General features: G+C 28.5%; 1 protein-coding gene across 2 annotated transcripts; it reads right to left on the bottom strand.

Annotated features, from left to right (window-relative positions):
• Positions 1 to 26,757, bottom strand: LOC119668862 (CD151 antigen-like). 2 transcript variants are annotated; one of them, XM_038078531.1, is made up of 6 exons: positions 26,562 to 26,757; positions 1,129 to 1,212; positions 850 to 1,041; positions 670 to 765; positions 311 to 607; positions 1 to 243 (listed from the first exon to the last, which is right to left on the bottom strand). In XM_038078531.1, exons 2-6 carry the CDS (start codon positions 1,204 to 1,206, stop codon positions 196 to 198), a joined length of 711 nt encoding a protein of 236 aa, XP_037934459.1. In that variant the 5' UTR covers positions 1,207 to 1,212; positions 26,562 to 26,757; the 3' UTR covers positions 1 to 195. The 2 variants fall into 2 exon arrangements, with proteins under 2 accessions (XP_037934459.1, XP_037934458.1); XM_038078530.1 differs by lacking the exon at positions 26,562 to 26,757 and adding an exon at positions 21,393 to 21,553 and having other exon boundaries at positions 2 to 243.
• Positions 26,758 to 27,480: the final 723 nt, after the last annotated feature.

Here is a 27,480-nt window from a genome sequence, read left to right as displayed (position 1 = left end):
GCAAAATTGCACTGTGAAATTGAAATTTTTGACTTAATTCTAATTTAATTTGTACGAATAATGTTATCGAGTCGATCGTTTGATTATGTGTTGATAGTGTGAGGTTTTAACGAAAGTACATTTCAGATATTTAAGTATATGCATTAAAAATTCATATACCAAAATACAATAATAATTACAAAAAAAAAACTAATGCTACTCAATCATATTAAACAGCAAACACGAGAATATCATGCCAAATATCTGTAATTTCAATAATTAATATATATTAATTATTATAAATACATATTCTACAACAATTAGTGCTTACCATTATAATTGCCACACCAATGGCTGTACCTCCTATAACCGAAGCATGATCTCTAATAAAGTTTGTAGCAACATATAGGCAGCCTTGATTGTAGAGATTTGTTACGCTGGGAAAGATGGTGCACTCTCTGCGTTGTCCAGCAAATATTTCCTGACAACATGATTCTGGTATGGGACCATAACGATTCCAGTCATGCCACGTATCAACACCGCAGCACTGTAGACGTTCCTGTGTCTGATCCCACGCTTGTGTTATATCACGACGGCTTCCATAGAGTGCCATCGTAGAGCGCATTTCCTAAATTTGTAATAAAATTTAAGTATTGTGGTCATGATTTTGGGTTTTTTTTGTGTATTTACCTGTCGCATTGTCTGCTGCACTCTTTCACGGAACACATAGCCAAGTATGCCGCCAATTAACATTGTTACAAATACCAGTGCTACTATTATGAAATACTAACAAAATAAGATGTTTTGTTTACAAAACAATTCATTTTTTTTCTTTTGGAATTATTAATCTTTAACTTTGCTACTACTTACTGTTAACAAAAGACACTTGACCTCTTTGCCAGCGCCAACGCAACCCAAAAACGCCAGCAAGCAAATCACAATCGAAGTAACGAGTAAAACGTACACTGCACCTGAGAAGAGATTTGTGCCCAATAATTCATTTATGAAACTACGATCGACCAACGTCCAAAGACTCAGTATGAACACCGTAGCACCGCCAACCTGTGAAGTGAAAATTCCATTCAAGTGACAACCACAATTGAAGATAATTTTTATTTTTATTTTATTATTTAAATGTCAATGACTTACAAATATAATAAAATTCGATATAAACAGACTGTACTTAACGAACTGTCCACAGCAGTCCATACGCGAACTGAAGCCCATGTCGTCCTAAAAAATAATAAATAAAAATAATGCATTTAATTTTTTTTTGATATTTAAATAAATATGAGAATAATTTATACTACAAATATAAAAATAAACTATTAATTAATAGTTAATTGAGAAAATAATTTACTTTAATTTTTTTTAAAATTCTTTTAATTAATTGACAATATAATAATTATATACCTATTATAATTTTGATAAAAAAAATTGTAATTTATTTAATTATAATATATATAATTAATTTTTTTTCAACTTCCTAATACAATTAGTTACTTTCATTTTTTATGTTTAAAGATTGCAATTAATAAATTACTTAACAATTATAATTTTATAATTAATCTTTACTGAACATCAATTTAAATTAATTTTAGTTTTGAATGATTAATTAATCAATTGAGCTTGAAATATGAGATCTTGGTGAACTGGTACCTGTGGCACAGTTTTGTTAGGTTTCATTAATATAATAACTGCAGCAATTCTTAAAGTATTTATTATTAATTCGTAATAAATTAATTAAATAAAATTGAGAAGCAAAAACCAAATACGCAAAAAAATATTAACAATCAAGTTTAATTGCACCCTTTAAACACGATGGTTTAAAACTGTATTAAGTTTGTAATGCGGTTTGCAGTTCAAAGAACACAATTGGAAGTGTCTTCATTTTATTCAGTAGAGCAAATAATAATCATGATTATTTTAGTAATACCTAATATCGACTCCATTTGTATCTCTCAACCATCAGTTTTATCCTTTCGGTTTCAAATTAATCAATTTTTTCATAAAAGTAAAGGAAAAGGCATGAAACTAATAATCCAATCAGGTGTCATATATCTACATTATATTAATAGATCTCTATTCTGTAATAATGTTAAAAAAAATAAGAGATTGTTCGAAAAGTAATATCATTTTATTCATGAAAGAAGACGATTTTTTGTTGTGAATAAATATATTCATAATACATATATAGTATATATTATATGTATATATATATATATTATATATATTTGCCATTTTTTCATTACAATGATTCCATGATTCCACTCTAAAATAATGTTTGTTCTTTGTCGGTAAAAGAACTACTAGTATTTGATCCTCATTTAAACTAAAGCTTTAACAGGCTAAGATATTTTGTAGAGATCAGGAGAAAGAATAATTGGAAAGTGCGGATCTGAGAAATATGATAGAGATGGCTTTTGGTGAATTACCAAATTTGTTTTTGAAAAAATGCCATTAATCCCTCTATTAGAAATCATTTTACGAATAACCCAATGGATGACAAATAATGATCTATATCGGCGCTGTCCGGACCAGATAAAAACGCGGGCTAATTCAAATCTCTGAATAGGTTGGAGGGTCGCAGAAATGAATACATACAATAGTTGTAGCCATACGAAAAATATCTTATTTTTAATTAAATGACTTACGGCATTGGATATGAGTTTTTTGAACCAGTTGTACAAAGAATTGTATACTAAAGTCTTTGTCAATTAAGTAGATTAACGTGAAGTATAATAAATTATTAAAAACATTTTAATTTATTTATTTACGTTACCATAAAAATAAAATAATGTAATGTTACTGAAATATAACAAAGAAAAATTTGCCTAATTGTGGTAGATTAGAAACATGTCGCATGTCGCACAAATATTAACCGCGGACCGCATAAGGCTTGTGCGCCATGCTTTGGACATCCCTGTTCTATATATTATATACGTATGTTATGTTATATGGTACATATATAATATATATATAGTTTTGTACTAGTATATATTAGCGGTAATATCAATATCTATTCTTTCATTTACTATCTAATATGCTTAAATTAAAGTTTTTTAAAAGAATTTCTAATACAGTTCAGATTTAATACATTTCATGAAGAATAACTTGTACCTCATGGGCAACTTTTTAGTAAAACATTCTGCTTGAAATAACCTGGCTATGTTGTCTTACTCTAAACACAAAATTATTTGGTCTTACCGTACATGTTTAAAACATATAAAAGGTAAAATTCAATAAAGTACACTTTTGTTTTTCTGGTTAACACTGGTTCAGACTCATAAATGTATCTTTTTTCTGTATGAAGTATCGTCTTGTTTAACATGTTGAAGCTCTTTATTAATACTTGTGCCAAAATCACGTCAGTTGCTTCTATTTTCACAACAATAAAAATTGTGTAAAATCAAATCTTACGATTTAATAAAAATATTTTCTTGTATGTTAATAATGGACTCTGTCGTGTAGAATGTTAATAAATTTATTTTTAATAAAACAAGAAGTGCTTTGAAAAGTACATGTAGAAAAATGTTGGACTAATTATTGTGTCAACGCCTAAACACACATCCAAAGTACTCTGATGTGTATTAAAAATTTTTAATCACATAAATAAGTTTAAAAGGAACATATAGGTATGTAATTTATTTATATCTTATCTTTATCTATATATATATATATGTAGATATAGATCAAAGTTGATCAAAGAGGTGTTTTTTGCATAATTAAGCACCCAACATACTCCGAATTGTATATATAAAAACTTTTCCCGGTATGAAAAACTTGGAATATATGTATATATTTTAGCTATATTTAATATGTTGGGTGCTTTAACAACATCAGAAGTTACTCCCAAAAATTGTTTGATATTTTGGACCAAAGAAATAGAGTTTGGAATATGACAGTAAACACACTCGAAAAAATGATTTGATTGATTTAATTATGATTTTAATTAAATCACAGGTCAAAATATTCTTACTCGATTCATCATGTTGGTTCAACCATAGTACCATAAGTTGGTTTTCATATCTACTGTACCACATGCGGTAAGGTTAGGTTAGGCTGGCAGACCAAAAAGGCCACACGTAGCCCATCGAGGTCCATTGCAATATGAGATCAGAGTCTTAATTTTTTTTAGAGATAGTGTGCATCACTTAGGATGCACGTGTTATTAGCAAATTTTATTAGGATTTGAACAGAAACCTCAGGTATGTGCTCCAGTCCACCACATGAAGTAAAATTCTCTAACAAAATGATGAGGTCAATTTAACAAGTATGTGGTTAGAGCATATTTTTCTGAGTGCAATATTTTAAGAAACCTACTAAAAAATTTTCAGTAAAATTGAAAATAATAATAGACACACAGGGAATTATATTGAAAATGAAAGACAGACCCGCGTATGCGGGTGTTGACAAAACAAAATCTAATATTTTTTAAACTAGCTTAAAAAAACTTATAGGGAAGGAAGTATATATCTAAGCTTGTTATCAGCAATATGATGATATGACAAAAATATATAGCGAACCATAAAAATTAATATTACTATTGAACTCATAAAATAGTTAAATAAAATTTAAAAAAATATATATATCTCCGGAACATTTCCTGTGTATGTAATTTTGTGTCTATTATATGAAAACCATTAATAAGTGTATTACTAATTAAGCAATTTTTCAAAAAATGACAAAAATTCAAATATTGAATAATTAAATAATTTATTATTTATCTACAGTGTCAACAATTTCGTGGTTATTAAACCCAATTCCACTTTTAAGTATTTTTCAGATAATTTTAAGTAATACGCCGATGTAGCAAATGTTAAGTGTTCGAACGTTCACACTAATTGCGAAAACCTTGTCACTTCGCGGGTTTAAAGAAAAAGTTAACAAAAGTGCTAAAATTAACAATAATGACAACAACAATGATTATTATTGTATTTTATATTTTCAAAACTGCCTTTTCGATAAAATAAATGAAAATTATTGTTCTGACTTTTGTGGTTGTAGATTTTGTTGTGGCGGCAAATTGTGCTAAATTTAAATTCTAACCGCAGTATTTAACAATTAGTGTAATTATTTTTAAGTGTACTATTCTGTTCTTAGAAAATTATTTTCTGAGTAATAAGTAATTAAGTATTTTTACTTAAGTAATTTATTAAACATTAAGATTTTTTTTAAATAACTACTTTTAAGAAAATTATATCTATTACTATTGCGAATGAATGATACTCGCATATTTAGTTTAACAAAATGTTTCAATGAAAGTGAAAGAAGCATCGAAATATATACAAACTGTATAGGTTTTCGATCAACGTGATAAGACGATTAGATCAAGTCATGCTTGGTTGTTAGATTACCGAAAAATCAATTTCAGGTTTTTCGTGAATTGTATGAAACTAATAAGGTTTCCTTACTTGAATCGATTTGGGTTCAATTTGAGCACGACTTGAATACGACTTGAACACGACTTGGATTTGACTTGGACTCGACTTGAACACGACTTGGGTTTGACTCAAACTCGACTTGGATTTGAGTTTGAACTCAACAATTTTTCCTTATTTGTGACCCTACTCGTCGAGTACTAAAAAAATTCAGGTTTCTGAAATATTAGACCCCCAAAGTAAAACTTTATGTAAAATATTTATATGCATCCTGACAGATCAAGTCGAAAAAAGAATAAAGTTAGTTATTTGTAATTATTTATTGAATTTGACTTGAACTCGACTTGAACACGACTTGGGTTCGACTCAAACTCGACTTGGACTTGGATTTGAACTCAACAATTTTTCCTTATTTGTGACCATACTTGTCAAATTCTAAAAAAATTCAGGTTCCTGAAATATTAGAAACCGAAAGTAAAACTTTATGTAAAATCTTTATATGCATCCTAACAGATCAAGTAGATAAAAGAATGCAGTTAGTTACTCTTATTTATTTATGTGATAGAAAAGTAGTCTGTGGTTTATAAGTGTTTTGAAATAAACTTTAAATTGCAAGTTTTTGAAGTTTCTGACGGGTGTAGTCTATAAATCAATGGCATAGGTTGATTATACTATATAGTATCTATACAAAATAACTGCCATTATTTAATTCACATTTTAAATTTAAATTCATTTGATGTAAGTCTAGATAACAGTCTGTTAAAGTAGATAACGGAAAAGTAGTATTTGTGCAGAACATTGAAATTTCAACTCCATCCATATTTTGTATGAATATTTTTATTTTTTTATTTTAGTATACTTCAATTTTCACAAAAGCAAAAAAAAAAATAAAAACAATTTGTAATGTTAATACCCAATTAACCTATTTTTCAATGGATCAAATAAACATAAAAATATATAGTTAAAGTTGAGTACATTTTATTACTTTAACACCCTTCTTAATAATCTCAATAATCCACTACTTTAATACCCTCCTTAATAATCTTTAAAGTTGATCTACAGTTCCTCGGTAACTGTAAAGTGGACAAGCTTGCCAAAGCAGGCACTTTGCTATTTAAAAGTTACTCCTCAGATATTGGCGATAGTCAATAGTCAAACTAACAATCATAACAAAAAATGTCTGAGCATTGTCAATCAAAATTGGACAGAAGTATCCGATTGATAGATCTCTAGATTGGCTTGGTCCAAACTAAATAAAAAATGCACCAGTCATCTGCTTCATCTAAGGCGTAACCTGCTTAACACTATGATATCAATATGCTGATGAATCACAACGTGATAGGAAAGCATGCTATAAAACTGGGTATAGCACATCATGTATTTTACAGAGGTTGTGGCTCTGCGGATGGGGAAGAGGATATACTGCCCTTCATGTGTCACTATCCAACTTTGACTAAAAGAAGATCTAAAACTGGATATAGCCTATAATGTCGTTTGTCGATGTTTTGGCTCTGAGGATGAGGACAAAACTGTGCTGCACCTCATGTGTGGGTATCCATCTTTGACTAAGAGAAGATCTAAAATCTTCGAAGCTCCTTTTCTTACGACCTAACCGAACTGACATTCTACAAAATAAGTGACTTAGCCAAGTTTATACACTCAGAAAAATATGTTCTAACCACATACTAGTTAAAGTGACCTGATCATTTTCTTCTCATGTGATAAAGAAGATATGTAAATCAATATGTGGTATCGTTAAGCCAAAATGATGTGTCGAGTAAGAATATTTTGACCTCAGATTTAGTTGAAATCTGGTTATCAACCAAATTATTTCTCTGATTGTAGAATTGTCAGGGTGCTTCATGGGAAATCGAAATCGTGCCATTTGCGTAGTTTGTACGATGATCTCTAGTTAGGTGCATGCACTAACATTAATCCTGTGGTACTATAACGGATCATTGTTTGAGCGTAAGGCTTTGGTTAAAGGTCGCCACTTCAAGTTAACCTAACCTTTCCCAATGTTTGATTTGATTATTCTTGAGTACATTCAAGCAGCTCAAGGATATACAAATCAGACAATCTCGATGACTTACACAGTATGATGGTTCGACTTCGCAGTATTTTTGCATTGACATATATGCATTCTAAGATTTTCATTCATAAAAATCTTGCTAAACTTTGGCCAGTGTAGACTTTGAGTTAATGGATATAACATATTATATACATATTCTACAGCCCTTCAGTGAAGTCTTATCTAAGCCACTGCTGATACTCAATAGGTAATTTAAATTAGCAATTTCATATTTTTAATAAGTAATTAAATATTACAAAAAATGACAACTTATTATATTTTTAATTTTATATTTATTTTCAGCTTTCACAGTAAAAAGAATTCAGCAAAAGGTTAATTAAGCGGTTCGTTTGTGGTTGAATAGCTAAATTTTTATTTCAAATTACAAATAAACTACAAAAATCATAGAATTATCGTTTAGTATTATTAATAAAAAAAAAAAGAAAAGAAACCAAAAATGGAAAAAGATATTTCTGATTAATTGCTTGTAATTACGAAGAATGAGTTTTTATATTTTGTATAATTAATTGCAATACTTAATGAGAAACCACCAAATTTTGTAGTTGCGTCAAAAAAAGCGGACAAAAGCTGAACAAAAATTTTCAATTTATAAATTTATTAAATAGCCTGAAACCTACATTGCTCGTATGTCGTCCGTCCGGCACGGCACTTAAAGTAACGAGTAACAATAAAATTCATCTTAAATTGGTTAGTTTTTGTTAGAAATAATGACGCTAATAACACAAAACGTGATGATGAGCTTTACTCGCTGTCAAGTGAATTGCTTTCCATTTCCACTGTGTTTATTATTAATCTCGCGTCTTGTCAATTTACACAATTAAATCGTAAAAATCCAATCTGCAATATTTTGATAGATACAATTTGCCAAATCACGCAATCGAATAAAATTTATTTTTTTATTTGTTTACTATTTTTGTATATTTTTGAAATTTCTCAGCCAAATTGTTACGCATTCGCTGATGGCCAACGCCAGTGTTAATGTTTATTAACACGTTTGTCTCTTCCACTTGTCGCTACTGTGGACTTGTATTGTTTATATTTGTGGTTGGATGGCACTTCTCTAGACTCACTCTTCCGTTTGCGGATGCCATAGTAACTCAAGCTTCAAATGTGCGCGAGCGCTGCAAATGCCGCCTGCGAATGTAGGTCATGGTTATGCGATAATACCTATAACATACTTGGGGGAATACACCCGTGTAACAACCGTTCGAAAGGTAAACGTACTGCCGAGTATCAAGTTACATTCAAGTAAAGTTGTAGTTTGAAAATGCAGTTTATGTTGCATTGCATTGCATATGAAAAATGCATTCAATTTTTTTTATAGATTAATAGGTGCCTGTGTATAGTCGTGATATGAGATGGTAAACCGTCATAATGTAAAAAATATAAAATTTTAATAATATTTTATTAACTGTTTTAGTAAGTTAAACGGTAACGGAGTGTTACTTGAACTATTATTACATAATAGTTTTTAATAATACGGTAGCACAATGGGCCTATAGACCTAAGTGGATACCCCTAGGATCGCCGTTATAACCTAAACTATCCTATCACAATAAATGTATTTATTAATTATTTTAGAGTTCAGTGACTTTTTATAAATAAATATTTCACCATATTAGTTATTAAAATTAATAATCAATTTATTTCAAATAAAGATTTGTCAACAATTTGCGAAAGTTATTTAAAAAACACACCATACATCGATTTGAAATAAGTCCCTGTTCGTCGAAACAACTTGGATTGTAAAGTTTATTGATTATCGTTATTATTTCTGGCTGATCATAACAGTTGGTAAGAAAAGTTTCTAGTAGATATTCATTTAGTAACACTATTAGTAACACTAGTCAAAATCCAATGAAATTGGTCCAAAGTTATTCAAACCTTTTTACAAAATGATTTATCTAGAATCTCAGAAAAGAAGAAGATCACCACTTCTTCTTTGGAGGTAAAAGTCGCTGATATACTCTAGATATACTCTATTGCTATTTTCTGGGCTATCAGGTTTCAGATTTTCTATCCAATTTAGGATTATAGTTAAGATTCCGTCGTATCGCGTAAATTTCAGATTTTTGGTCCATGCAATCTATTGATATTTTTTGGTTTATCTTTATCAGTAACTTTAGTTTTAAATCATTTTATGTAGCCTCTCTCAACTGTTTGGATCTTTATGCCTTTCATTACTGTATTACTCTTTTTAAAAAATTCCTTATTAATTATTACATTGCGAAAACTGACAGACTTACCAACATCGCGTTATCAAATTTCAGAATAGTTACAGGCTCCGTGGGGAGATATGCAGATCTGAGATCAAACATTTCTTAGTCTGATGAAGTGATAAACATTAATCCAGTCAAGGCGTAAAGAAGGGTTTTGAAAATACCTCCAGTTAAGAAAGAGTAAAAGTGCTCAAGTGCACTGGCTCAAATAGCTTCAACATAATAATTACACTAAAATATTGCATCATACTTATAATTTTAAAGTAATAAATTATAATTGCGAAAAAATGACATTAGCCATTTATCAAACAAGTGGATAGGTTGACCTCAATACAATATATATTATATATGAACTTATGAACATATGAAAATGCAATTGAGATTTATTTCTGATGACACGGTAATAACGAATATAAATTAAACACAGCACGCCCTTGTTTACCCCATAAAAAATGTTGCATCTTAAGTGAGAAATATTTTAAAATTTCACAGGTGTTTTTTTTTTTGATGTGTGTGAATAATTTTTTTTATAAAAAAAATCTGAATTATTGTTATTATTTTCTGAATAACATCAACTGACTTAATCACAAAAAATATTATTTTGATTTACACTTACATGAATTGCATCTTGTTGCATCTAATTAAGTTCACAAACACAAAATTTTCCCACAAATATCAGGTTAAGTACAAAATAAATTCGTGATTTGAAAAATCAGCAGTAATTATTTAAATTTATAATTAAAAAAAAATTAAAATTAACTGAATCATTGCAATTATATAAGAAGATCTCAGGCAGAAGCGGTACTAAAGCATTTAATCGTTCTGCTTATTTTGTAAACAGAAATAATTGATTCAGCGACGTGCCCAGCGCTATAAATTGAATTATTTCAACTACCTTAAAAATTAAAAAATTAAAAAAAAAAAATTATAGTCTAACATATCCTTAGTATAAGTATCTCATATCTCAACAGACCGTTCCGACTTAGTTATTTATTACGTTTATGAGTGATTAATATGTAAATATCGCAAGCGATTTATGTTATGTTGAGGTTCTGTAATTGTCAAAATTTGACTGCAATTAAATTTTATTAACCAGTAAAAATGAAAAAACAAAACTAAAACTGCGCTACTTCACAAGTGCCTACGTGATTTCTAATAATTCAAGGTAAAGGCTACATTGTCTCTTAACCGAGTTAGTCATTTCATTGCAAACATGTAATTTTCATGTATTTTTTATAGCTTCAATGTATTTCAATTTTTACTTTTGTTTTTTTTTCACAAACTTAGTTTATAATCAATTCGTAATGCGCATTTGTAAAGATACAAATTCATATAGCCGTAGATATAGATAAAGTTTTATGACTGTGCTTATAAGTGTGTATATATTTACGTAAGCCATATAGATGCAGATACAATCATATATAAGTCACTTAATTTATAAATGATTTGCTGTATGTAAAGCTGTCACGCGTGAGAATCTCAAAATTGTTACAATCATTAAAAGTTTTATATATATAACTTGTCAGTTAAAGTATCTTTCGTTACATGTTTAAGAATTTTCAAATATTTCAATAGAAACGGAAATAGTTTTGTGCTTACAACAGTCATCCTCAGAAAATTGAACTACTTAATAGAATATTAGTAGGAAATATATATCCTATTATATTTAATTTAATAAGATAAAGTTAGTTATCAAATTAATTAATCTGAATATTTTCAGAATGTTTTTTAAAATTATTATGTTAAGCCTTTTCCGAGTTAGTGCATCTGGGCACTTTTACACTTTGATAGCTGGCGGGTTTCTGCAGAGTCTCACCCATCTCACTGATTAAGTTGTGTATTAATCATAAGCTTTGTGGTTATTCAATGACTGAGATCTACGTATCGATCCGTGTGGTTAGTGATTACTCTGAGATTAGATAGTGCTAAGTAGAGCAGCCTGTTGTTTTCGCATATAGCTTCAGAGCTCTGTCACTTAATATATGTTATTATTATGTTTATGTTATTAAAAATCGATTAAGCATTATATTATTATATATTTTCTGATAGATTTGGAAGTATTATTTACTCGCAAAAATTTTGAAGTATTTTGGTATATACTCGTATTTCTTAAAGGTTAACATATACCAATGGAAGTAAATACTACAATCGCTAATTAAGAAAAATGTTGAATAAACTTTATAATACTTTTTGCAAAATCTTCGTTTTGTGGAGATTTGTAAATAATTCATTAATGTCGAAATAAATAATAACGTGAATTAATGTCACTTTAAAATAACATAACAAATATCAAATTGATCTATATCAATATTAATGTATGTAATCTTAATAAAATAAATAAATCACTATTGTGCTATTTATTCATTTTAAATAAAAATTTTTTATAAACCAGGTTTATATATTACACTTCATCGATTCGCTATAGAATGTAACGGTCCTAAAAATACGCCAACCAATGTAAATTTATAACCTGGACACAAAGGATTTTCTTACAACATTGGTAAGACGAGCCTGTCCATGGTTTTTTCAAACTCTATGTGCTTGCTATCCATTTGCTATTTCTAAAAGTCAACGTATTGAAAATAAAACACTGAATAATTGTTATTAATTCAGATAAATAAAAATTCTGATTAATATTTTGATCAATTTTTTATAGGAATACTCATATATTGTTTAAATTTTAGTATTAGGTGTGTTACACAACATCATTTAAGCTTTGTTAATAAGACCTCTAATAGAACTTTTTGAGTAAATTCTTAATGACTTTTTTTCGATAGCATATAGCTCACAATAGCCCCACCAATATTTGATGGATATACAACGCGATTTTCAAGAGATAGAGTTTGATGATTAATCAGATAATAATAGTTACATGATTGTAACATAAATAGGTTTATAAAATATTTCATAAAATATTGAATCTAAATGCTTTTCGGATAACAATAGATCTCTGCTAGTACACATCTTCTGTAATTTGAATTCTCTTGCGATTTAGACTAAATTATAAAGTGCATACTATGCATTACGTGCCTTACAGTCTGGAGCGACCTTTAATTCGTTAATCCAAATAATGTGGTATGTCACAAATATGTCTGCTCAACAGTCAAGTACTATAATTATAAGATAGTACTATGAATCTAAATAAGTTTCGAATTACAATAGATCTCCGAATCTGCAGTAATTCGAATTCTCTTGTGAACCGGACAGAATTATAAAGTGCATACCATGCATTATATCCTTAGCAGCCTCAAGCGACCATTAATTCTCATAATATTAAATTCAGATCATATGTAACAGATATGCCTGCTCAATAGTCTAGTAAAATAAATTAGTTTTATGGGTGCGGTGACTATACCTACATATATATTTTTTTTACCTATACGCTTTATTTGCTATTTGCTTATACACATTATCATTTAACATTTTAATATATCATTTAATTTGTGAATAAAATAATCCATAATTTTGTGAATTATTTTCCAATCTTTGAGTATCGGTTTTCAAAATAAATATGTATTATAAATATATATTTTTATTTTTTTTTGGATTTTAAATATAACTCCTGCTATCCCAATTTTTTAGTAATCCAGACTGTCCCAAATTTAATGTATCTGAAGTATCAACATATGCTAAAATGATATGTCGAATATCTGAAACCCAATAAATTAAAGCAAAAACAACTTCTCACATAAAAAATTAAATGATGAAATAAATAAATAGGTAAATAGGCATATTTTCGGTGAAATATAATTCGACATTTGGTGGACTCTTATAAAACTCTTATAGATCACTATCATACAATAGAAGTTAATTGTTAGTACAATGCTGTAAATACATTAATTTTTATGAATTGCAATAATAAATTACAAAGATAATTATTTGGGCATTATAAAAGGGGTACATGAAGGAATTTGAAGAACTCAAAAGATTATAAACACATCAGAGATGACCCTGATGACAACACAAAAATCTGACAATAAAAAATGTTAAAAGGATTCAATCAAGCGCTGGCATAAATGCATTTCAGTCATTTGAGAATACTTTGAAAGAAACAATATTGATTATACTGAATACCTGAAACCTTTTGACCAAGCTTGTTTAGGCGATTTGTATAGTATACACTACGTACTATAGTCACTTATCGTGTTTTATTGCAATTGATTTGAATATGACGTGATATCAATGCCATAAAAAAGTGCAACTGACGTCAAAGCTTGGTTAAATTTAATAAATTAGCAACGTCAGTACATAAAATAACTAAATAATTAATCTATAAAATATAAACGAGAATTAAAATTTCTGCCAGGTGTTAAATTAGGAACTAACGTAGACTTCTCACAACCTTTGATAATAACCCAGAATTATTTGGATAAATAGATAAATATTTGTAAAATGTCAATTCTTGTATTAAAACAAGTGCGACTATTATATTTAATATTACTAAACTTTAAGAACTTCACTCTGTATATCGGTATGTGCCAATTAGTATTGATTAGCGTAATCAACATGCAGATCGTGCATATTAATTTGGCTACTATGCAATAAATAATACGAAATTGTTAACAACAAAATTAAATAAAAACTTAATACCTTCAAAATAGTGTTGAATTAACATATATGCAAAATTAAATAAATTAAACATCAGTGCTTTATTAACAGAATATGTGAATTTGCCGATGAAGATTGACTTAAAAAAGGTTTGCAAAGAAGTTAACAGCTTAAACACTATTACGAAATCATCTTTAAGGTTCTTAACCTTTAGCTTAGATTAGGTGTTCTTTAAGTAAAATACATTGCACTTTCTATTTCAATCGTTGCTAAATACACAAAAGTTTATAACTTATATTCCCTTCAAATTTGTTGTAATAAAACCCAGCGAACATTAGATAAAACCTTAAAAATATAACGGAAAAAAACTCAAAAACTATTTGAAAATTTACTGGATGAAGAAGACTAGAGTATCTTAATACCATCATCTATAAAAACTAATGAACAGCGCTTTGGTCTATTTATTCAGTTCGTGGATTTTTGTTAAAAAAGCAGTAGGCAGCGCGTTTCAGTGACTGATTGAAGAAAATGAAGCGCAATTGATGGAAAACACTTAATAATATATAGTGACAATGTGATGTAATCAATAAAAATTGAAATTAATAACCAAAAATAATAAAAAAAAAAATAGCTTCACAAATAACTTATAATGTAAGCGGGAGAAACAAAATCTACTTGAACACTGGAGAGCCCAACCAGGCATGCGGCAATCAAGAAGATTCATTGATCCTGAACACATCAAAGTTGGCGCTATCCTCAACCTAAGGAGAAATTATATTAAAATCTACACTGAACTTCTTACAGGACACTGTAGACTGAATCACCACTTGAAGATTATAGGTGCAATAGAAAGTGAGTACTGTCGACTCTGTTATGAGGAGAAGGAAACATCAGAACAGATGCTATGCAACGGGATCTTAGTCCCAAATCATATAGGTAAAATTAAGCCCACAGCAGGTAAAATTAAGTTTAGAATTGTTTTAGTTGGCCCTTTAGGCGCACAATATATCTTTAAGATCGGGTGCATACATAGCCTATTATTTAATAATAATAATAAAAAAAATAATAACTCCGAACCATTATAAATTTGAAGTTATTTAAAAACAAAAACCTGTAATACTATGTTTAGTCTATTGTAAATGTAGAAATATTTACTATTTTTCATATGAAATCCATACAAAAACTATATAAAAATATGCTAAAGGAGTTTAATAAATCAAAGTCTAAACATTGTATTAGACAGTTTATCAAAGAAAATTTTATGGACTTAAATTTGTTATAAGACATAAGTTGATTACTTCAAGTGGCAACTTATAATAGTCGTATATATAGTCTTATATATATATAAGAAAGCAAACAAACATTCCGGTAATTCTCCAAAAATAATTAATGGTGAATTCGGTTTTCTCTGACTGTTTTCTGCTTCCAAAGTATAGGACTTGTACAGTGAAAATGGAATATATTTTAATTTTCGTTTGATTGGTTACAGCGGTAAAAATGAATATTGTGGAATGTTCTAATTTTAACTGTCGGTTCTCCAATAGACCATAATTACGGTCATCAGTTATTGGAGATCTCTGTTATTCCTGTTTAATAGCAATACTTTCTACTTAAGTTTGTGTACAGGGCATTAAGTTTTACCTAACTTGCAAGTTACAATAATTCAAATCATTCAATGATTCATTTTTACGACATTTGAGTTATTTAACTAAAGGTTTTCCGCGTGTAAACGTTTTGTAGTCGTAATATATCTTGACTAAATTTAAAATTTAATTCCTTTTTCTTGAAACTTTTTCTGTTTCTTGGACGAAGAAATTATGTCATATATTTATGAAACACTCGAACCAGGTATATTACTATGTAGTATCTGAGAAATACTGATATATTTACATATATGTTAAATATACTCTGAAAAATAATTTGGCTGATTTAACCAGATTTTAACTAAATCTCAGGTCAAAATATTCTTACTCAACGCATTATGTTAGTTCAACCATACCACATATTGGTTTCCATATCGTCTTTACCACATAAGCTAAAATTTTTCTAACGAAATTATCAAGCGAAATTAACCTGTAAGTAGTTACACCACATTTTTCTGAGTGTTTACCTTCTGCTCAAAAAGTATTTTGGATTTTGTTGTTTGTTACCTACTCCTTAAGTAAAGGTCTACTTTATCAAAAATTTTTTGTTATGTTGGTGCATTCTTTTTTGACATATGGTACAAATTTGAGCGCCATCTGTCAATTAGTTTGTTTACAGCAGTTGTTAATGTGAGACTACCTCAAGTGCATTTAGCGATTTTTACGCGATTTTTTGACATAACACGGCACCACTGTCATCGCTCAGGCACCAAATTCGCCAGATCTGGATCCGTGCGACTTTTTTCTGTTCCCGAAACTCAAATTGCCCCTTCGTGGTAAGCGTTTTGTGTCGATTGAATCGGTAAAAGAGAATTCGCCGAAGGAACTAAAAGCCTTGCACGGGTCCACGAAAAGTGTGTGGAAGATTGGGTTAAGCGTTGGCATATGTGTATCGCTTCAGAAGGAGCATATTTTGAAGAAGATAAAATAAATTTGGAATAAAATTTAAATTTGTGTGTTTTATTTACAAAATCCGAATACTTTCCGAGCAAAAGGTAAACACTCCAAGTAGGTATCTGAGAAATACTGATTTATATTTTTACGTGCTATATACAAATATACAATATATATATATATATTATATATATATATATATATATATATATATATATAAACATATATATATATATACCGTATGTTTGGCTTCAGTAATTTTCAAAAAAAAAAAATTTATTTATATACCTACAACCATTTCAAAGGATTATTATTATTAATGAAATTTATAAGTTTAAATACAATATATTTTTCTATATTGTGGTCTTTATTGACAAGATTAAGTGTTTTCTGTCCTGTTTATTGTAAAATAACTAATAATAATTGTTGTATGTGACTATACATTCTTCAGAAACAACTTTTTAATTTATATTTATAAAAAAACACACACATATATGTTTGCAATTACAAATAATAATACATTTAACAATTTTCAACAATTAACCTATATAAATCTATAAACATTTATTGGTAATTAACAATTTTTTTATCTTTAATTGATTTAAGTACTTCATTAAATATGCTTATAAATACAATAGACCTACCTTGGAATTATGATCTAGTTTTTTTACATAAGAAAAGTGTGTCGGGAATTATGTACACTAAGAAAAGCACTAAGAAAACAAAAAGTCAGTCACTTAAAACCAGATTATTGAATATCAGATTGAGTATTAATAAATTTTATTACGCAGATCATTAAATAAATGATATTATAATAAATTTTTTCATAAACTATTTTCTATTGATTTTGAAATTTTGCAGATAAATACATATATGTGTATTTAGGATTAAAATATTAAGGTGATATAACAAAAATTACTTTTAAACATACTAATAAAAATTATTGTTTTATATTTTTTACTATAATTTGACTTGTTGCGACTTGACCTTACTTACTACTTACTACTAACTGTGAACACTACAATAAAAACTGTGAATTTATTAATTTTAAAAATTCTATAGGTTAGGTTTTACCGGCGAACCTTAGGGGATCCACTAGGGAACTATTGTGTTACCGTAAATAGAAGAAACTCAGGGTTTAACATAACACCACCTAGAACCTTTGGCGAAGCTTAGAATGCTGTTTAGTTGGAGGTGTTTTGATTGATTAAGATCTTCGAGAAAGGGGGCTCCTAAAATTTTGAGTTGCCGTCTTGCATATACTTAATATTCTAGCATGGTTCTCTAGTCTACAGTGACCTGTAAGTAAACCTACCGTAAGACTGATATCCCTACGAGGCATCTCAATGAGAATATGGGATTTGTATTTAGTGAAAAGTGACCAGATTGCATACAGATGCCTCCATATCGTTGAGTCTTCCCATCTTTTATTATTATTTATTGTTATTCAAGTAATAATGAAAATATCCTGCTTATTAGTTGGAATTATTTAATTGTTAAATTAATTTTATTCACTAGATTAGATTAGATTATGCTGGCAGGCCAAAAAGGCCACGCGTAGACCACTAAGGTCCATTGCGATACCAGATCAGAGTCTTGTTTTAGCGATTGTATGCATCACTTAGGATGCGTGTTTCATTAGCAAAATTTATATTTTATTCACTAACTACCACTTAAAAATAAATACCCGTACTAGTAACACTCGTACTAGTTGTTCGAAAAAAATAAGCAACATCCAAATGATGACAATATTCAAGTTAGCTAATGGCTTTTAAAATCAGGAATTGAGGAAAAAGAAATTCAACGCCTTAACTTTTGGCCCTAGGACTATGAAAAATCGTTTCATATTCCAACAACAATGAATTTAACTTTTAAGAATTTTATTAACTCATTATATATTTGTAACATAAATCATTCGATTTAGTAGCTAATCAGAAAAATTTGATTTTACACAGTAAGGGACATTATCATTGTCCTTCATATTATAATTCTCATTCAGTAAGTTTTATTTTCTCCATAAATATCTTTTTGTATTTAAAAGCAATTGATATTATTATTTTGGTGATTTTTAATATTGTATGCGAATTTAGCTGATTTCAAATAGGCTTCATTTTCCATCACAATCTTATGTAGATAATTATCAAAATTTTCCTAATAATTTGGAAGTTTTAAAAAAAAAATATTTTTAATCTTGTGTTTTAATAAATTAAAATATATTAAATATTCTTAGTCAACTTTCATATTTATTCACATTAATTCTTATGCATAAACGGGGATAAGATTTCAGTGTCTCGCCTACACAACATTTTAATTGGAAAAAAATTTTATTTTTCATATCTACCCACCTTGAACATATTGAAGGCTCATGAGCACCTCTTCAATATGAGCAAATTAAGAGCTAATGCTAGTGAGGAAATTTTGTACTCACGTGATAATCTAAATATGTTTTAATATTCGTAGACGTAATATTAGCTATTTAGGGAAATGTTTGAATAAATACAATAATTTATATTATTTATTATATTTTATTATAAAGCTTTTTTAAATCTATTTATTCAGTGTAATCATACACCAACTGTTCAGTTAAGTAATTCTTTACATAATCATATATAATTATATAAAAAAAGTAAATTTTTTCTGGGTTTAATATAGTTTAACTTTTAATAGACCTTTAGGTCTGAGGTCATGAGCGGTTGTAAACGTCTAACTCCGCCACTGATGTAGATCAAATTCATTTGGCGGTCAACAGAATGAATTTATTATACTCTTTACACTAATAAGAAATGTGTCATTTTATATTGCCACAAATAATACAATATTCCCTTACGTATAAAATATGAGTAATATTCATACTCAAAAAATTGTTCTAAAAAATTTCATTAAGTCTGAAAGTGTCTACAAAATCTACATATGACTATTACTTAAACGCGGATATATTATGTAGTTAAGGTCATATTATACAGACAGTCATATAACGAGTGGGTCACGTCAATTTTGCGCTCCTTGTGATCGTGACCAAAAGGTATACTGAACAGAGAGTAATATCACAAGTGTCAATATTCTATTTTTACTACTATTTTGGTACGTTTGTTTTTTGTGCTTACATTGAAAAGATATTAATTTTACTTCTAATCACGGTTGCCACTTATGGTACTTTAGTACCAAAATTGGTACTTTTTTTTTCGTTTAGTACTCATGTTCAAAAAATGGTACATTTTTGACGACTCAACTTTATAGTGGATATTTCCAATTAATTTTTTTTATAAATGCAACTTTGTACTATTTTATATTTTGTTCATTTATAACACTATGAAAAACACAGAAAGAAAAAACAAAAAGGTCCAAAAAAATTTTTAACCTTTTTTTACAGAAATGGTACCTTTTTAATCCAATTTTGGTACAGAAAAAAATTTTCAAGTGGCAACCGTGCTTCTAATAGCACAAATTCTAATATTTATTATTGAGAAACATTGTTTTCACGAACCTGAGCCGGTATACAAAGTCCTATGTTACGCAGAAAGTCATGGACACTATTTGCTATTACTTTTATACTTTTTGGTTGTGCCTGAATTTTATACATACGTACACACAACACGGCTTTGACTGAGTGACGAGACGCAGATGGCGTTAGATCTTATGACCAAATTTAAACCGACATTTTATTTTTTCTCTCGCTCTCAGTTTTTTAATTTACATTGAAAGGAACAACAATTTTGATTTTGACGTGTTCGTAACACTCTACATATTACGGGCCTAATATAGCCCTTAGATTGATCCTGTTAAGTAGCGTAGCCTCGGCTCTCTTGACCGAATTTAAATCGACATTTTTTCTCTCACTCTTAGTTTTTTAATTTGAATTGAAGGCAACAGCAATTTTGATTTTGACGTGCCCGTGACACTCTACATAACATGGGCTCAACATGGCCTTTGGATTGCTCCCGTTCAGTAGCGTAGCCGAGTAGCTTCGGTACTCATGACCGAATTTAAATCGACATTTTTTTTTTCTCACTTTTAGTTTTTTAGTTTGAATTGAAGGCAACAAGAATTTTGACTTTAAAGTACCCGTGACACTCTACATAACATGGGCTTAACATGGCCTTTAGATTGCTCCCATCCAGTGACGTATACAAGGGAATATTTTGGATTTCAAAGCTTTCTTTAAATACTTCGGAACCTTTTAAAATTTCAATTCTTTTCAATTAAGTGTTTTAATATGAACTTCAAATTCGTTTTCAAAAGTTCTTCCTTAAATACTCTCCCTTTGTTTGCGCCACTGCTCTCAACCCATATGTATTCAGTCAAAAATGTATAAAGAATTAAGTAAAAAATTTAATTTCAAATTCTAAGTAACAAAAACATAATTTGTTTTTATGATTAATAAGCAAATTAAATATTAAATAATAAAAGTAAAGGTGCATAATCTTAATTGACTCATAATTCAAAAAAAAAAAAAGTATTTATGCACATGTGCATAGACGCTGGTTTAGATAGTCTGACTTATGCTATTTATATATGATAATAAATTAAAATAATAGGTATTAAATTAGAAGGTAAAAAATAAAAATAATATTTTATTATTCAAAGTGTAAATAAAAAAAACACTTTCGATTTTTTGCCTTAGCCTAGCACTACTCACCTTGTAATCGTTCAGTACAAATGAAGTTTTCGTTAGGCGACCAATTTTGGCGGCTTTTTCTTTGCAAATGTCAAACGAGAAACGGCAATAACAACAACAACAACAACCGCAAATTTACAATTAATGAACTTGCTGAAATTTTTTAAATTTTTTTTTTGTGATTTTGCCACAACTTCCCAAGCTTTTATATTTATTGGCTTAAATAAAAAAATTATAAAAAAATTAAATTAATGGAAAAATGTTTAAAAAAAATATTTGCACTTAAAACTGCATTTTGTGTGCATTGAATTTGCTGTTTTCCTTGTTTATTTTACAAATAATAAATATTTTGCAATACATTTATTATTATTTTTATTTGTTTATTTATTTTTTTTTGATTTTTGTGTTTTATACTTGAATTCAAAATTAAGTTTATTTAATGTAGTTTTAATACTATTATTTCTTTTTATTATTATTTATATTTTTATGATTTTGACAAGGAGGCTTGGTTCGTGTTTACTGTTAATAAAAATAAATAACAACAAAAACTTGTTTTTAACTTTCCGGTGCTATGCTACTGCATTAGCGAAGAGACAAAGCGAGAGAGAGATAGACAGAGCTTAATATGGTATAAGTATCGATTAGTGGTTTCTGCAGGAACTGATCATATGCTTCAATACATAGTTTCTAATATAAATTACTTAATTAACTTATATTTAATTTTTATCTGAGATTGTTAACGACTTAACTAACAATATTAGACTATCCGAATTTTAGCAACATATATCAAAGTTAAAGAGGGAAGAAAGATATAAGCACCACAAGGCACTATTATTAAGTCTTATTTTTCACAAACATTTACAATAAGTTATAAGTTAGGATCAGTTATGATGCAAGTGACTATTTTATTTGTTAGTAGAGAGGTTGCAAACAGTAGTAAATTGCAACAACAATAGTTTTTAATTATTTTCATTTAATTGAATTTTTGGGTGACCATACGACTGTTTTGAAAATTGCCAAATACCCATCACTAGTAACATAGTATTGGAATTATTTCTTATATTTAATTATTGGTAAATAATTTTTTTAAAACTGCAAGTATCAAGGTTTAAATTCGTGCCCTGCCAAATTTGAATCTCAGAGTCAGTGTTCATTTGCCAACTGCCCGAAAGCCAAACTTGACTTGTATACTCACACTTTTATAAGAATAAAGTAAATAAAATAGACCACTGAATTACATATCAAATCTAATTTATTCATTTTTTCGACATTTCCAAGCTCGCCGACTATTATATGTATTTTTTTTCACTAATGAAGAAGTTTTCTGTGACTTGAAATATGTTGACTTGATTTTTGACACTATCCAAGTTGAAATATACAATACAATAATAGCACTTCTGATCATTTTTGTAATGTATTTAAAATCTTATGAGTTTGACTTTTTTATTTAAATGTCTTTAATCTTGAATTTATTAGTTTTCTAGATATATGGTGTTTCTGATTTTAACATCAGAAACATGCTGACAGCACACGAGTTCGATTCCTGGTACTTGCAGTCTCAAAAATAATTCTTTACAAATAATTAAATATAAGAATTATTTCCAAAACCACTGATGATGGGTATTTGGCAATACTCGAAATGCTGTATGATCAGCCAATAATTCAATTAATAAAAATAATATAAAAATAAATATTTGTTGTTATAGTTCACTACTGTTCGAAAAAATCTCTTTATAAAATAATTTTTGAAAATAGTATTTAACAATAAATTAACAATTTAATTTAACAATAAATTATTGATATATATAAATTTAAATTGAATAGTGTTAAATTTTGGATAGTGTTATAAAAGATAGAAGTAAAATTAAATAGATAGTGTCAAATTAAATAAATAGTCAATAGAAATATATAGTTAGTTAAAAGTTATAATATCTCAAAAAAATTTATCAATTTACTAACTTCAATTTGCAGCCAATTAAATATCACTGAAATTTTTATTAAATGTCTCTTCAGATTAAGTAAACAGTTTATATATCAATTAATTTGAAATTTTTTTCCTTTCTATTATATCAATTTCATATCCTCTTAAAAATATTATTTGCAGAAGAATATTCCATCTATCCATTATCTGTCTAATATTAAAAAATATTCCATTTCTTGTAATTGACATCTGAATCAAACTATCTACTGCTATTAATGGAAGTGATGTAACGTAATGGGTTATGGGTTAGGCTAAGACCTTTTTGCACTGCGACCAGATTGATCTATTGTGATATGGAAATATCAATTCTGTACAATTAAAGTACGTTATTTTCATTTCAAAACAGAAATTAACAATAATCCTTCGGTGAGGGACCAAGCAATCCAGTTCCATATTCTTAGTTAACTTTAAAATTAACTTTAATGTTAACTTACAAATAAACAAGTAAAAATAATCTATTATAGTTGCTTCAGAGGTAATAGCCTGCGGTCACATCAATTTTTATCAGAGAATATCACCGATCGAACAAAATTAGACTATCTAAATTGTAATACTATGCATCAAACTGTGTTAAGTTTACAGAGGAACGAAAGTATTAAAATCCCTATGGTTTTAATGACTCTAATGACTCTGTGATGGTCTTATTATTTCATACCAAATTTTACAAGAATAAAGTGATAAAGAAAACAGTGCTTTAGAAAATTAAATTAAATTTAAATATTTTTATTAAATAACTAAAACGACAATATTTTTTCATATTATTTCAAGAACATTTCAAAATAATTTTATCGAGGGAATATATAATGTACCTCTCATAGAACTACGGAATCTATTTCACCAATACTTCATTCCATTTTTTGAAATCATTAATTTGGTATTAAATGAATGATTATAATGCTTCTCATATAAGTGCAGAGTTTCAAAAAATTTTCACAACGATCGATGTACATAGTTTCGCTATTAATGTAACTGGGATATATAAGTTCTTAGAGAAATAACAATTTTATGAAATAATATTTTGATTGCATTACATAGATTCGAAGTGCAGAAATATTTTTATTAAAGTTATTAAATTGAAACGGGTATGAATATAAAACTAAAGAACAAGAAATCAGCTACACAATATTAAAACCTATTTATGCTTTTGTAGCGAAGAAATGGAAATATCACCGCATTGTGAACTTCACCAAAGGATCCAGGAATTTATATAATAATATTAGACAAAAAATCTCTAAATAAACAATTTCCTTTCATACCTTTCGAACAGTTGATAACATATAGTACTGGAATAAAGCACTTACTTACAAAATATATGCTACCTTTTCATATTATTTTTTATTATGCTTTATTTTGAATTTGATTTTCTACAAAAAGTGTTATCCATTTCTACAAATATCTATGAAAATTTACCTAAAAAGTCGAAATAAATATTTATTCATATTACTATATTGTGGAAGAAAATATAAAACTGTTAGAATTACTTGGGTTACTTCATATTACAGTACGCCTTAAACTGTTCTAAGAAGAGAACAGTCAAAGGGTTGATTTATCAAAGAATTGATTCTGAATAAACGATTACACACCTATGGACGATGATATGAAAGGTAGATAATAACTATTGTCTTTAGTGATATGTTTATGTGAGATATACTTAATATATATCAGTGTTGACTTAAAAGGACCAAAAATTGCCATTAACCTAGTTCATCTGGCTTCTGATTAAGAAAAATATATAGAAAATTATTTTCATGATGTAAACAATAAAACCGGTGATGAAGTGAAAGGATAAAAGCTAGGTGAAGCAGTTAAATTATCTGACAAACTGAGAAATTCAAATCTAAAAAAAAATAATCCATTTAATTCAGCGCTGTCATGTAAGGTTAATAAAACTAATAGAAGTACAAATATTGACGAGCTGAAGTTTACTAAAAGGACACGCATAAAATATGGAAATCACTAATAATAATGTAAGCAGGATGTGAAGAGGACTACACACAAAGAAGACTTTATGCATAACATAAAATTTATATATAATTATATTATATCTTATAATTATGTTCTGCGTTATTAATAACAACACACAGCTGCTGTTTTTTTGATTTTATTCTGGGCGCAGTCAAGAGAACGCGGATATATGGGGCGTGGGTATATAGGGCATGGCTATATAGGGCGTGGATACATAGGCCGAGGGTATATACGGCGTGGCTATATAGGGCGTGTCTATATAGGGCGTGGCTATATAGGGCGTGGCTATATAGGGCGTGGCTATATAGGGCGTGGCTATATATGGCGTGGGAATATAGGGCGTGAGCATATGAACGTGGGTATATAGTGCGACACAGGTCTATAGGACGGTTGCTTTTGTAATAGAGTCATCGAAGTAATACTTCATAAAAAAGCGGGCCAAATCGATAAATAAAAGTCTAAGTCTCTCTAAATGTGTTAAAAATCGATGGAATTTATTATTTTTAAATAAGTACGAAAATAAAGTGTAAGAAAAAAAACATTTTTTCTTAGTAATTTTATTTATAGGGATTTTATCTCTTTTAGATTTTTAATACAGACATTCAAATAATATTATGTTTAATAGTTAATTTTTTATTTGAATAAATCTGTATTACTCTAAATTAGTTATTGAAAATTATTAATTACTATCTAATTTTTTTTTGCTTTTTTTATCAGTTTTTTAGAAAACTAAAACTATCCATACTAAACTACTTAAATATATTTTCAAGTTTGCATAATATAAAATCTAATGCAGGTTAAATATTTTTTATTTATATTGTTTATAATATTATACACTCTACCAAACAGTAGATTTAATGATTTTAATGCAATAATAAAATCTATATAAAATAACCACATATATCGTTACTATTTTTCTTGCCACCACTGTATGTTTTATATTGCGGCTAAGCAGCGAATGCACCAATGTTTTGATATTAACTGAATATTTTCCTTTAACTTAAATGTTTGCCTTACAAAATTGCGTAATTTTTTTACTTATTTAACATAAAAAATTTTTATTTAAATTGTTTTATTTGTTCATAGTTTAAATTTATTAATGTAGTCCCAAATTAATATTTTTCAAACACTAAATCACTTAATAAAAATTCTTTAAATAGTTGATTTCGAAGATTTAAATTCATTTTATGTTTCCGTGAAATTATTTTATTATTTTATTTCTTTCAATAATTTTGGTTTCTTACCCGCGCGTCATGTAACTTTTCATTCAAAGATTTCGCACAAGACTAAACAAAGCTAACAAAACGAAGAAATAAATAAACTCGTTTAAGCCAAATTTCAGCAAATAACGTAAAACAGCAACAAACTGAGCTCAAAGTAAAATGTTAACAATGAATTTTACGGGAAGCTCGATTTTAACCGCACACAACAAACGCTCTATGGAAACTGACGCTGGGAACACTTTTGACTCGGGGTTTTTTATAAGTTAAGCCAACAAAGGCAGTCTTTGTTCATCTTTCGTAAACAAGCGCGAAAGTAAACACAAAAGCTCCTTTTCTTTACATTGTAAAACTTTCAATTAAATTCGATTGTGGTTAGCGGATTAACATCGAAGCCAGGCCTGTGGTTGTTGTTGTTGTTATTTTATTGTAAACAATTTGACAATATTTTGCATTTTTCTTTGTTTTTTTCTTGTCCGTTCAACAAGTTAACAGCTGGTGAAACTTTGAAAGCTTCAGCTAACGAAAGCTTTCAAGACATTAACAGAGTTAAGCTCGAAGCAATAAAGCTATGCAGAGGAAGTAAACTACTAATTGTCTTAGGAGCAGTAGTGCGATAAGATTTCATACCTTCTTTCTTTACCTTATTTGAAACTAACAACGCTTCATCGACCTTCTCTCTGAGGTAGAGAATACCATCTGCTAAAAATATCAACAGCCTAACAGCAAGAAGTGATGATGAGTAAAAAAAGAAGAATCTATTCATTAGAGTCATAGGATTGTTTGAGAAAGAAATCATGTATGAGATTTTATGGATAACAAGAACATGAGTATGAGATTTTATGGACTGAATATTTTAATAATTGATATCACAATACTTATGCAAATGCAGAGTAATTCCAGAGCTAATTCCAATTTGACGCCAGTAAATTTTTTTAATAGA

The sequence above is a fragment of the Teleopsis dalmanni genome, chromosome 1 (assembly GCF_002237135.1).
Source record: "Teleopsis dalmanni isolate 2A chromosome 1, ASM223713v2, whole genome shotgun sequence".
In the NCBI taxonomy this organism is placed as follows: domain Eukaryota; kingdom Metazoa; phylum Arthropoda; class Insecta; order Diptera; family Diopsidae; genus Teleopsis; species Teleopsis dalmanni.
This window is presented reverse-complemented; position numbering and strand designations above follow the sequence as displayed.

What these genes read in the sequence shown, in the direction of transcription:
- LOC119668862 (XM_038078531.1), bottom strand. Translation starts at nt 1,206, where the DNA reads ATGGGCTTCAGTTCGCGTATGGACTGCTGTGGACAGTTCGTTAAGTAC. An exon ending in TCAAGTGTCTTTTGTTAACA is followed by an intron (nt 766 to 849) that starts GTAAGTAGTAGC and finishes TTATTTTGTTAG; the next exon opens with TATTTCATAATAGTAGCACT. An exon ending in TGCAGCAGACAATGCGACAG is followed by an intron (nt 608 to 669) that starts GTAAATACACAA and finishes TTACAAATTTAG; the next exon opens with GAAATGCGCTCTACGATGGC.